This window comes from Onychostoma macrolepis, chromosome 07, assembly GCF_012432095.1.
Source record: "Onychostoma macrolepis isolate SWU-2019 chromosome 07, ASM1243209v1, whole genome shotgun sequence".
NCBI lineage: Eukaryota > Metazoa > Chordata > Actinopteri > Cypriniformes > Cyprinidae > Onychostoma > Onychostoma macrolepis.
This window is the reverse complement of record NC_081161.1, coordinates 2,756,672-2,769,527: the sequence shown is the minus strand read 5'-3', so window position 1 is coordinate 2,769,527 and position 12,856 is coordinate 2,756,672. Positions and strand designations below refer to the sequence as shown.

The 12,856-nt window shown below is 36.1% G+C and overlaps 1 protein-coding gene across 1 annotated transcript in view; it reads left to right on the top strand.

Annotated features, from left to right (window-relative positions):
* Window positions 1-12,856, top strand: part of LOC131544248 (phospholipid-transporting ATPase ABCA1) — a 188,333-nt gene that overhangs the window by 105,658 nt on the left and 69,819 nt on the right. The window contains 5 exon segments of the mRNA XM_058782324.1: window positions 155-294; window positions 386-523; window positions 9,766-9,968; window positions 12,288-12,351; window positions 12,439-12,641. Of these exon segments, the coding sequence (XP_058638307.1) occupies window positions 155-294; window positions 386-523; window positions 9,766-9,968; window positions 12,288-12,351; window positions 12,439-12,641 (748 nt within the window).

Below are 12,856 nucleotides of genomic sequence, written 5' to 3'. Positions count from 1 at the left end.
ACAAATATACCCGTGCTACTTATGACTGGTTTTGTGGTCCAGGGTTACATATGTTCTTATTTGTGTCTCTGTGTGTGTGTGTGTGTGTGTGTGTGTGTGTGTGTGTGTAAGTTAGTATTTATTTGCACATATTCATGGTTCCTGTTTGTTTCAGTTTGACCGTGGAGGAGCACATTTATTTCTACGCCCGTCTGAAGGGCCGGAGCTCTAAAGAGGTGAAGAAGGAGATTGATCAGATGATTCGAGACGTGGGTCTGCCTCACAAACGCAAAGACCTTGCCAAGAACCTCTCAGGTGTGTTTGCATCAGCTGCGTTCAAGCGCTCTGCTCTCACTGACGTACTCTTTCTGTGGAGATTTGGCAACCGTCTGCTGTCCTTGTGCAGGTGGGATGCAGAGGAAGCTGTCGGTCGCCATCGCGTTCGTGGGCGGATCCAACGTTGTGATTCTGGACGAGCCAACAGCAGGAGTCGATCCGTACGCACGCAGAGGCATCTGGGAGCTGCTGCTCAAATACAAACAAGGTAAGAGAAATTAATAAATGTAAACACCGTGGCACCATAAACAGAGGATTCAGGGACTGTTGCATTCATGGGAACTAGGGGTGCTGAGGGTGCTGCAGCACCCCCCACCACAGGGCCGGGTCTGAGATTTTCCTTTTGCCCCTCGATCATCCCCAAAATACTTAATTTTTGTGATTATTTATTAAACTGATCAGAAATATATAGCCTAGTGCGGTTGTATTTTTCACGAGGCGTGCATCCCTACATCTCCCCCTCACACTGACAGAATTTCATGTGAATGTTCACGCGATATTACCGTAATTTTACATTCCGACTTGTAAAAGCTATTCATATCCTCGTCCTTTTTATTAGCTGTTTTCCAAAGCTTTCTCGCTTCTCAAGACGGCCACGGTCAATAAACTCTGCTCTTTAATTGCGCTCTAGTCTCTGGTCAAACGCGCTCAAACCACTGCAGTCTAATCTGTAGCCTAATGTAATCTATTAACTACGCACATCATAATGTTTTAGGCAAGTAGGCTATCCATATTATGAAAAAAATATTTTAATAAGACTGAATTTGGATTTAACCTGATCACATTTAATAAAAAGACATTTTAAGTTTAATTATAACGCGCATGTCCACTATTATTCAAACAAAGAACAAATTATACAGCGAACACAGAACATTTACAATATCAAAGAATATTACTGAATTGTGAGTGTAAGCACTCTAAAAAAAACTATAAGCTGTAATCAAGCTGATTAGCTGTTGTCTGCAGGGTATGATTAATTAATATCTTACATCACACGTAGGCTACATCTGCACTTTGTTGTTTCTGATGAGAGAATTTGATAAAGTGCATTGACCAAAACTTTTGCGTATCAGTGATGTTAATATTTAATAAAATCCTTAAATAATAGAAATATTAAAGAAAAAATAATTGAACTAAAATCACAAAAGTATATATTGGTTATGCACATATAGGCTACATCTTCATTTGTATGTTAATCTATAAGAGTTTGGGCTGTTTATAGGATTTTGTCAAAAATCCCCCACCGTGGCCCCGCCCTGCCACATCAAGCCCCGTGTTTGTTTGCTGGCAAACAAAGGTCCATTATCACAGAAATCGCATTCAAACTAATCAACGTGGTGTTTCATCCTCACACAAAACTCCCGATCGCAACCCTGGGAATGTTTCGTTGGCAAAATCCAGTCATTTCGATTAGATTCCTATTGAAATTACTGGATTTTGCTAATGAAACCTTCAAGGTCATGGGTTCATTTCCTAGGAATGCACATTGACATGAATGCATTTAGCAGACAAATGTAACAATATTCAATGGCAGGAAGAAATGCAAAGAAGAAAAAATGCATTTAAGTACTTTGGATAAAATTAGATGTCAGATGTTTCAATATAAATGCAATGCAATTAGATGATGAAGAAACTGCATCAGGACGTGATCATCTGGAATAAGAGGAATGGTAATTAAGATAGTTATGGATATCAGAAAGAGATCAAAGATGACAGTCCTTACACATGCTTGTTTTCCTCCATTTGATTGGGGAATGAGACAACAGGCCGGGTTTCCATCACCCTATTTTAATGCGCATTTTGAAGTATCGCATGAGAAATGAGTCATAGAAACGCCAAATTTCGATTAAAAATCCCTTAATTCACAAAAAAAAAATGTTACGCTCACTTGAGGTGGTTTTTGACTTGTGTGAAATAGGGTTGATGTGAATAATGGGAGATGGAAATGCATTTTGCGAATAAATTCCTCCGAGCACATCAAAAAATTCATGTGACTTTGTGCTATGGGACGGCAAAACCTGACTAACCAGTGGACCAATGTCATTCCTGTAGCATTTGGACCAATCAGACACACAATTTTGCATTTGATTTAACAAATCAGTTAGTTATTAGATTAACAAATGGTCACAGACCCCTCACCCAATACACATACCCGGAGCCAGTAGGACTGTCAAGGACTTCAGGCCCCCTGGTCCCATGGCAACCCATCAGATAACACTAGTTTTATTGCTCAAAGGAATGCAAATGGCCGAGCAACACTCACTTCATATCCCCTTTAGGAAAAAGACATTATGCCATAAAATGGACTCTTCTCTAATTAATTCATAGAAAAACCTTTCTTTGAATGAACACACATATCATTAGGTCATTGTGTATATTATTACTGTTCTTGTATATGTTTTTGTGTATTGTATACTGTTCTATGCATGCTTTTGATAGATCTCTAGTTAATATCACTCTAACTGTAACATGTTTGGTCTCTATCAGTTCGTCTTCGGATGATCTAAGTGAGAGTAAATATTACATGTTGATACCTATGCAACATATTAATGTCCTAATAATCTTTAAAAGTTTGTATAAAAACTTCCAATCCAACCCCTTTGCAAATTAACATGCTCTCAGACAAAGAGTCATAAACCCCCCCCCAGTATTTCCAAACTCTACTGCTAAATCTCCGGACTGCTGCCCGTGTGGAGAGCCTGAGCCGGTACCGGCGTGCCCGGTGGGCTCCAACATATCTCAGTTTTGTGGTTCTGTTAGATCCTAGAAGGATGTGAGCTAGAACTCTTCTGAAACTTTAAGTTTTGCGCCAGGCCTTGCGGCCTTGACTTTCCATTCAACCAAAGCTCTGTGGACCTCAGAACCAGAATAACCTCTTTGGAATTCATCACTCTTCAACCCGGAAGAACGTGATCGCGAGTCCAAAACCTTGAAACCATCAAGACGTTTCATCCAAGACTGCATTCCAGACACACGTCAACAGCCGTGGAAGTGCAAGTATGGTACATCTAACTAAACTAAACAGAGATTTAGTATAAGTTATAGACCCCGTTATAAACTGCTAAGCTGATGGTTTAACTCAGGTGGTTCACTGACTCTTTCCATAACTGCATTCTGTTTTCTCTAATGGCTTCATTCATCCACTTTAGCTCCCCTTTTGTATATACGCGTGAGTGTATGTATGTTTGTTTGTTTAGATTAGTTATGTGTGTTAGCGTTTAGTTAATAAAAGTTGTGTGCACAAATTACATGAGTTTCTGGTTCTGCCTTGCAAATTAATGTCCCTTTACGATTTTGACCCTCACTTCATGCTCTAATGCATTAATACTTAAGAAAGTATTTTCTGTGGCCACGAAAATATCCTTTCTTAGAGTTGATATGAACTTACACTGAATGGTCGCTGGACGAACAGATCAGTTGATAGCAATTTAATTCTGCTACAGTTATCACTGTCAGCCGATATAAATAATTGTAATTAATCATAATTAATTGTAATTATTTATATACAATTCCCTTTTGAGCTAATTTGCTACATTCCACAGCATCTGAAATGTTGTTATGGTTATTCTCAAATGCCCAATCAAAGTCTCTCGTCAACGTATTTTTCTAATTGCCTCCCAGAAATGTCTTACACGACTGCGTTCCCAAAGAGCAGCATCCACTTTGACACGTTGGATGGAAACGGTGCTTGTTCGCAAATGTTTTATGCGATATTCCAGTTTTGGGCATAAGTTAAATTCGCAACTTTGGATGGAATCCCGGCTACTGAATCTCATTCTCAGCTGCATGAGCTTGGATGCCGTCATGGATCTGCTGCAGAAATTTGACAGCACTTTCCATCTCAGTCCAGAGATCATGGTGATCAATGGTGTCAAAGGTTCTGGCAGGTCAATAAAAGCAATGAGCCGGTCTGCATTCTGTCCCTGCGTCTGTCAGCGGCGGAATGATCTTTGCTGAAGGTGCTCTGTGGGATGTATAGGGTTAAAGCACTGGAGCAGAACATCATGACTCTCTCAGTAGCTTGTCCGAGATGCCACGACTGTTTCCAACTGTCACACTTTCTCTTATGAATTGTGACAGTGCTCTTTCCAGTTTTGAGCAATGATTTGGTTCCTACACGCTGTAAAGGTGAGGACTTTGTGCAAGAATTGTGTGCAGTCTTTGGCGTTCTTATACTGCTTCTGCAGCGCCAACATTGGCTCCCTCTGACCTTGGCTTCAACAAAATGAAACTTCTCAAAACGATAGCACAGAAACATTATTCGTATTGTTCATGAAACGTTATATTTGTGAAAAGTTTTGGTTGGAATTTCATTGAACATTTTTTTTTTTTTAAATGTTACTATTTGTTTTAGAACATTCAGAGAACATTGTAAAATAATGTTTACAAAAATAACAAAGTTTTAAAAACATTTAAAACAAACTGGACGTTTTGAACATTCAGAGAACATTCATAAATAATGTTTGTATAACTTAATGAAACATTAGCTGGTCTTTAATAATGTTCTCCAAACATCAGCACACACAAAAAAGTATTGGTCCCACTTTATATTAGGTGGCCTTAACTACTGTGTACTTACATTTAAATTAATCATTTGGTACAATGCACTTATTGTGTACATAACATGTTTTTACATTGTACTTATATATTTAAAAATACCTATATGTAGTTACATCTGTAATTAATTTCTGTAATTACATTTATAATCACACTGTTGACCCATCCCTTACAACTTAACCCACCCTTAAACCTACCCATACTACCAAACCTGTCCCTAACCTTACCCATATCACACCTCAATAGCAGCAATAGTGTTTTGCAATACAGTATGAACACAATAAGTACATTGTACTTATTTTTTGATGCAAGTACATAGTAGTTAAGGCCACCTAATATAAAGTGTGACCAAAGTATTTATACATCGTTTGTTACTTTTTTTAAATGTTTCATTTGGATGTTCATCTAGCATTTTTTAAATGTTACTAATTGTTTCAGAACATTCAGGGAATAACTTTATTCAGAAATAATGCTTCCATAACATTTGCATGTTCCTTTAATGTCCATATAATTAAGAAAAGGGCTTTTAAAACATTTTGAACTTTCAGAGAACATTTAGAAGTAATATTTCATAACTTAATGAAACGTTAGCGAAACTGTCAGTCTTAAGGTTCCAACACGAAGGCTTTTAGTAAAAGAATAAGCACAGGGCATCCACGTCCAGATAACAGTGTGCACTTTAACACAAACAACAACCGCCAATGAAGTGAGGAAATAAAGGAACTCAAGTATACACAGATAACCAACCAAAGTCCATGATAAGGAAAACTAAACTGACAGTTCCTCACTAAAAAAAACAGTCTTCCAATGAACGTCCTGTTTTTCAATAATGTCCGAATATTAGCACATAAACACTATTTATACTGTATATCGGTCATGGAATGTTTTTTTTTTTTTTCTAAAACATTTTAGTTGGATGTTCATATATCATTTTTTAAATGTTACTACTTGTCTCAGAATGTTCAGAGGACCTTCAAAAATGATCAAATGGAGCATTCACTTTCTAGCTAGTTTGTAAGTAACGCTGCACTTTAATTTTGTTGTACCATTTGTTAATAAGACAGAGCTTTAGCTATTAGCTTATAAGCTATCTGTAAAGTAACGTGTAGTCGCATAAGATGACGCTTACCTTTAATGATCCAATTGCAGCTTTCAAGTATGTGAGCAGACGTCGTGTTGAAATGCAGAGAATTTCAGTTTCAATTTGCCTCACAAACTGTAACTGTTCGTAAAAAAATACGTTTTCACTAAAATATGATACTTATTCAATAATTAACATAATGGGCATTTTATATGAAATTGACATTGACAAACTGTTTGAAATGAATGAGGAACAATAAATAAACATAAGACATTTCATTCATTTATTGATACCCTCACATAAAGTGATATAATGTATATTATATAGCAAATCTCAACTGCTCGATCGCTTGTATCATTGCAAAGTGTCTCTATTATCATCCAGCTCTAATTTGCTAAATGTGAGTATAAGGCATGAAGATATTATAAGGTTATTATAGAGGATGTGATATGATACTATAAACACTAACGTTATGATTTTCTGTAAAGCTACTTTGGAACTACAGTATTGTGAAAAGCACTATACAAATAAATGAGATTTATTTGACTTGAGTGATTTATTTGACATGCAAATGGACAAGAGCCGGTAACAAGTCATTTATTCGTATAATGCTCTCTCTCATAAAATGCGAACAAGTATAAATGTCTAAAGGATTGATTCTGTCAAATAAAGCAAGAGCTTTTTAATGCAATTCAGTCAATCTGCTATTTTACTGATGTTATTCTGTTCTTCATATTATCATTCACTGGGCTTTCTGGTATTGCTAAACACTATCCTGTAGTATTTCTTCTGTTAGATGGCTTAAAGCACTGCTTATTTGATTTGTATCTTTGTTCTGTTGTGGTTTTTTGTCTTGTTGTTAGTTTCTTATTTTGCTTACTTGAGAAGCTGAGATGTCAGTGTAAAACTCTCTCACAGTGCAAGCTTGTTAAATCAGTTATAAAAATATTACACGTTCAATTTATAATTATTGTCAATACTAATAAGTCCTGCAGTCCTCCAGGGACTGGAGACGCATATTCAGCCCATTTCAGCTGGATCGCGCGTGTAATTAGAGAGCAGCTGATGATTGTTTGATTAGTGCAGCCGATTATTGTCTGATTAATAATTTAGGAAAATGAAATGATGTGTACTAGTGCAGATAATTGGTCTGAGAGTGGCCTTTTGTCACACACGCACACACTCATACACAAATTGAATTAGGAGTTTTTGGCATTTGCTGTGTGATTTAAAGTGTTTCCGTCCACAGGTGGTGAATAGTAGACTAGCATTCAGATATAACGAAGATAAGTCTCTTCTGCTCACCAAGGCTGCATTCATTTGATTAAAAATATAGTAAAAACAGTAATATTGTGAAATATTATTACAATTTCAAATAGCTGTTGTCCATGTGAATATATTTGGTGAAATGTAATTTATTGCTGTGATCAAAGCTGGATTTTCAGCATCATTACTCCAGTCTTCAGCGTCAACATTTCTGATTATTATCAATGTTGAAAACAGTTGTGCTGCTGAATATTTTTGTGGAAACCGTGATACATTTTATTTTTCAGGATTCACAGAAGAATAGAAAGTTCAAAAGAACAGCATTTATTTGAAATAGAACACTTTTATAACATAATAAATGTCTTTACTGTCACTTTTGATCAATTTAATGCATCCTTTATGAAAAAAAACAAAAAACATGGCCCTAAACTTTTGAACATTCCTAGCTAAAAAATAAATAAATGTCCTAAGAACATTTTATCAACATTCCCATTATTAAAAAGTTATTTCTCTGAACATTCTAAATGCCCACTTTTTATTTATTTATTTATTTATTTATATATATATATATATTTTTAATGGTTATGGAACCAGTTTTTAGACAGTTTTTAGAACAGTCTGAAACAAGTAGTTAGTAATGTTTAAAAAAATGTTAGATGTACATAGTGAAAATGTTATATGAACAATACATTAATGTCACTGGGGGAACGTTCATACGTTGCTCAGAGAACCTTTACAAAGCATTCAGAGAATGTTCCCTGTCAGCTAGGTTAGTGTAATTGAATATGTGAATTAATTTATGTTTCATGCATCGCATCCGTCTTTTAGAAATAAATCACACAGTGCTGATGAAGCCACTGTTGCGTTATCAAGGTCTCTTCTGACTTCACAGAAACGGTAAAAATTTTCCATTTATACAGCATTTTTAAAACTTGGATTTTTGCTTTTGCACCACATAAATTGAAATTTGAAGTGCATGCAAGCATATATGTTTCTCGTTCTGTTTTTTGGTCTGTTTGTGTATATTGTGCTGCTTTGGCCTTGTTTGATGGATGACTGTTCCATAATACAAAGCAACACAAATCAAATCAGTCATCTCTCTCTCTCTCTCTCTCTCTCTCTCTCTCTCTCTCTCTATATATATATATATATATATATATTTCTTCTCTCTTTCTATCTATTCATCTCTCCGTGGCTTTCCAGTGCTGTTTATTGTCTGGAGCTGAATGTCACACTGAATGAGTTTGCTGACACACATCCATCTGACTGAACGCTGTGATGTGTGTTTGTGCCTTTTTTATATATATATTTTTATAGATCAGTTAATTAATTTATTTATTTATTTGTGTTTAGTAACTTCACATATATATAGGGTTTCTGCAGGCCTTCATTTGCTTAATTTGCACTTAAAGGTGTGGAAAGTCTTAAATTCATAAAGTCATGGCATTCAATGTTGCATGCACCGCAAGAAAATGAATGTCTTCCTCTGTATTTTGTCTTGTTTTTCAGTAATATCTAAACATCCTAAAATACATTACATTTACTTGAGATGCAAACAGAACATATGAATTCTTGTTTTCTGAGAAAAATTGAGTTTGTTTAAAACGCGAATAAATATCTGTCAATGGGGGATGAAAACTTGTTTTCCCATTGAAATAAGTCGATTATTCTGTTCTTGTTTTAATCAAACTCACTTCATTTTGGCCAATTTCTCATGAAACAAGACTTCCTATGTCATTTTGCTTCTCAGATGTGTTGATTTAATGATCTTTAGATATTTGCACTGGAAAACAAGACAAAAACTTTTTTTTTTTTGCAGTATGATCAGAAGGTAAATTCCATATTTCAGTAGAGCAGAGATATTCAAACTCCTTTTGTAAAATGAATTAAACAGTAATGGAGATGTTGGACCTGTTGTGTGTTCAGATTTGAAAGCATTGCTAATGTGAGACATTTACATTTAGACACCTTATTGATGTATTGTGTTCCATTCTATTTATTCTTTACTTTTTTTGCACAAACCCTGTTGGCTATATGCAACTCTCCAACAAACACGTTTTCCATTTCAAAGCTTAGAGTTTTTTAAGTCGTTGTGTCCAGATCGCTGCTTTACAGCGTCCAACATCAGCATCTCTCAATATAAACGCGAGTTTCTCTGCCAGGTTTGACGTCTGCCTTTGGGAAGCGCAGATGCATGATATTTCATGATATTTCTGCTCTCGGCAAGTCAAAGGACAGACGCCTTGAACTCCCACTGCCTCATCACACAGGCAGAGCAGAAATAATGCCGGCGCTGAGCCCCGCGGGTGTCTGGCTTCAGCGGGAGCTCCGGCGAATACAAAACACGGGAAACTTTTCTATACAGAGTGAGATATAAAAGCGCCTATATATAGAGCGTGCTGTTTTCCAGTGCACCTGCACTTCAAACGCGCCCCGTCCCATTCAGATGAGCTTCAGAAATGCACGCTCGCTGCTGAACTTTGATGGTTTTTCTTGCACCCACGAGCGCTGAACGTGTGTTTGTTTGATGTCTGTGTCTCTTCCAGGTCGTACCATCATTCTGTCGACGCATCACATGGATGAAGCGGATATTCTGGGCGATCGTGTCGCCATCATCTCGCACGGCCGTGTCTGCTGCTGCGGCTCCTCGCTCTTCCTCAAGAAAGCCTACGGTAGAGGTTATTACCTGACGGTCGCGCGGGCCAATCAGGAGCGAGTCGGAGCTCAACGAGTCCCAGCGATTAAAGAGGTAAACTGGCCCTGATTACACTCAACGGTCAGTCAGATGTCTGTTCAGGTTACTTTATTTGTACCCTTAGGTGAATTAGGTTGCAGTGAACAAGTCCAGGTCTTCTACACACAACACAAACAATAAAATAGACAGTAATACAATACCAACATTTCACTAGAAAAAAAAATACACTGAGAAAACTTTTGCAAAAAAATTATAAAGAAACGGCAAGTAACTTTGAGTAATAGTAAATAGTAAAACATACTTAAGTAATCTTTGTAAAAAAAAAAAAAACATTTTAAACTTATAATTTATTTATTTATTTAATTCTTTCAAAACAAATACTAATATACATAATACTCCTATATAGTTCAATTGTTTTTTATTCATTTTATAAATCATTTATATACTACTATATTTATTATTTTTTTAATATTTTCATTGTAATTTATAGCTACAGTAATTTTGTTTTGTGCTTTTGTCTAATATATATCACACACACACATCCATATTAATTCTGTTTAATGTTCATTTATTATATTTCATATCATTTTTTATCAGATATTTATTTTTGAATTAATCAGAGCTTGATTTCAATTTACTTTTTTTTAATAATTTTAGTTAACAATAACAACACTGATAATATTTACCTCAAAGGGGCCACAATGTTTTATTAAGGGCCAGAAATTAAACTAATTGAGAGCCGTTGGTTTTTACGGAGCCCTTTAAGGGACATGGTGGTGGAAAGAATTCGGGGTGGGAGGAAAAAAATATTTTTCAATTTTTTTGCGTTCCCTCACAAAGACATTTGCATTCTCTCACAAAACCATTTGAGTTCGAACAAACTTTTCCTGTTTACTCTACATCTTGCAGTGGTTACAGCTCGTATGTTCACAATGGAGCGGTTCATAGAGTTGTATTTTGAACTTGGACTCAAATAAATTAATAAGTCAGTGCTTAGTTCAAGGCACAGTTTTGGGACATAATAAAACACTTAATGTGGCTTAATGTTTTAAAACAGTGACATTCTAATACCAAATTCGATATTAATAAAAGCTGATAAAATTATTAGGCTAATATTAATAAACTTATTAATAATATTACTAAGCAGAATAGCCCAGAATATGAATGCAACGCCCTGCATTTAAGCTTTTTCTCCCCCATAAAACGGTTAATGTAGGCTAATGACTGAAAACGGTGATTTAAAAATACCAAATCCATTGCATTCATATTCTGGGCTATTCTGCTTTATTAATAGTAATATTATTAATAAGATTATTGATATAAGCCTAATGATTTTATTAGCATTTATTATTATCGAATCTGGTCCTAATGTCACTGTTTCAATACATTAAACCACATTAAAGCGTTTTAGAATGTCCCGAAACTGTGCCTTGAACTAACCACTGACTGCATTTCTTTATACTTGAGTCCAAGTTCAAAATAAAAACTTTATGAACCGCTCCATTGTGAACATACGAGCTGCATGAACCTTTCATTAGCCTACCTTAAGCGTTTTCTATGGGGAAGAAAAGGCTTAACGTGCAGGGCGTTGCGTTCATATTCTGAACATGCATTCATATTATGTTTTATTAATAGTAATATTATTAATAAGGTTATTATTGTTAGTCTAATTATTTTTATCAGGATTTATTATTATCAAATTTAGTCCTCCAATGTCACTGTTTTAAAACATTAAGCCACATTAAGCGTTTTAGAATGTCCCAAAACCGTGCCTCGAAATAAGCACTGACTGTATTACTCTGAGTCTAAGTTCAAAATAAAACTCTATGAACCGCTCCATTGTGAACATACGAGCTGTAACCACTGCAAGCTGTAAAGTAAACAGGAAGAGTTTGTCCGAACTCAAATGGTTTTGTGAGGGAACGCAAAACATTTGAAAAATATTTTTTCCTCCCACCCTGAATTTTTTCCACTCACCCCAAATTTTTCCCACTACCATGTCCCTTAAAGGGCTCCATTGGTTTTGAATTATATCCAACTACAATATATTAAAATGTGCATTTAAAAAAAAAAAAAAATCAATTTTCAGTGAAAAATTAAATGGAGATATGATTGAATACCACTTTTTTTCAGTCCTGATTTGGCATCTTTGATTTACCATATTAAGAAATTACAAAATTTGTAAATCTCAGAAGCAATTTGTTTAAAGGCACAGCTGTTCCTAGAGTGTTTTACCTAGTAAAATGTCGAAAACAGCTAAACAAACCTGTCAGTAAAAACTAGTTGACTAGTTATGTCACATCCCTACCAGCAACCATGTGATTAATGTTTTTAATTTTGCATTCCATATTTCTTTGTGTGTGTGTCTGACAGTATGATAAATTCAGCGTGGATGAAGGAATTTGCAGTGACAGCATCAGCAGTCTGGACCCGCCAGGTTCACAGCTCACACACATTCTACTGAACACACTCACGGTGTCATTGTTCATCTGTATAAATGTATTTGCATGCTCCTTCTGATCAGACGCGGCGGATCTGAGTCGACTGGTGCGGCGGCATGTGCCGGAGGCTGAGTTTCTGGAGGTCGTAGGTCAGGAGCTGGTGTATGTGCTGCCATATACGGGTGCCACAAATGGCAGCTTCGCGTCCCTCTTTAAAGAGCTGGATCTGGAGAAGAACGCGCTGGGCGTCACCAGCTACGGGATATCAGACACGAGTCTAGAGGAGGTACGCAAACGATGGTGACATTTACAAGTGTGGTCTATTTAGTTTCTACCACTTTACACGAATGCATCTGTATCTGTTCACATTTGACTTTGATGAGCAGTTGCATAGCTGCAGATATTTAGCTCCAGATCAATGCATCACACAGACTATTGATTTATCAAAACCATTAAAGATCATATTCAATTGTGCGTAACCTAATTAACATTCATGAGACA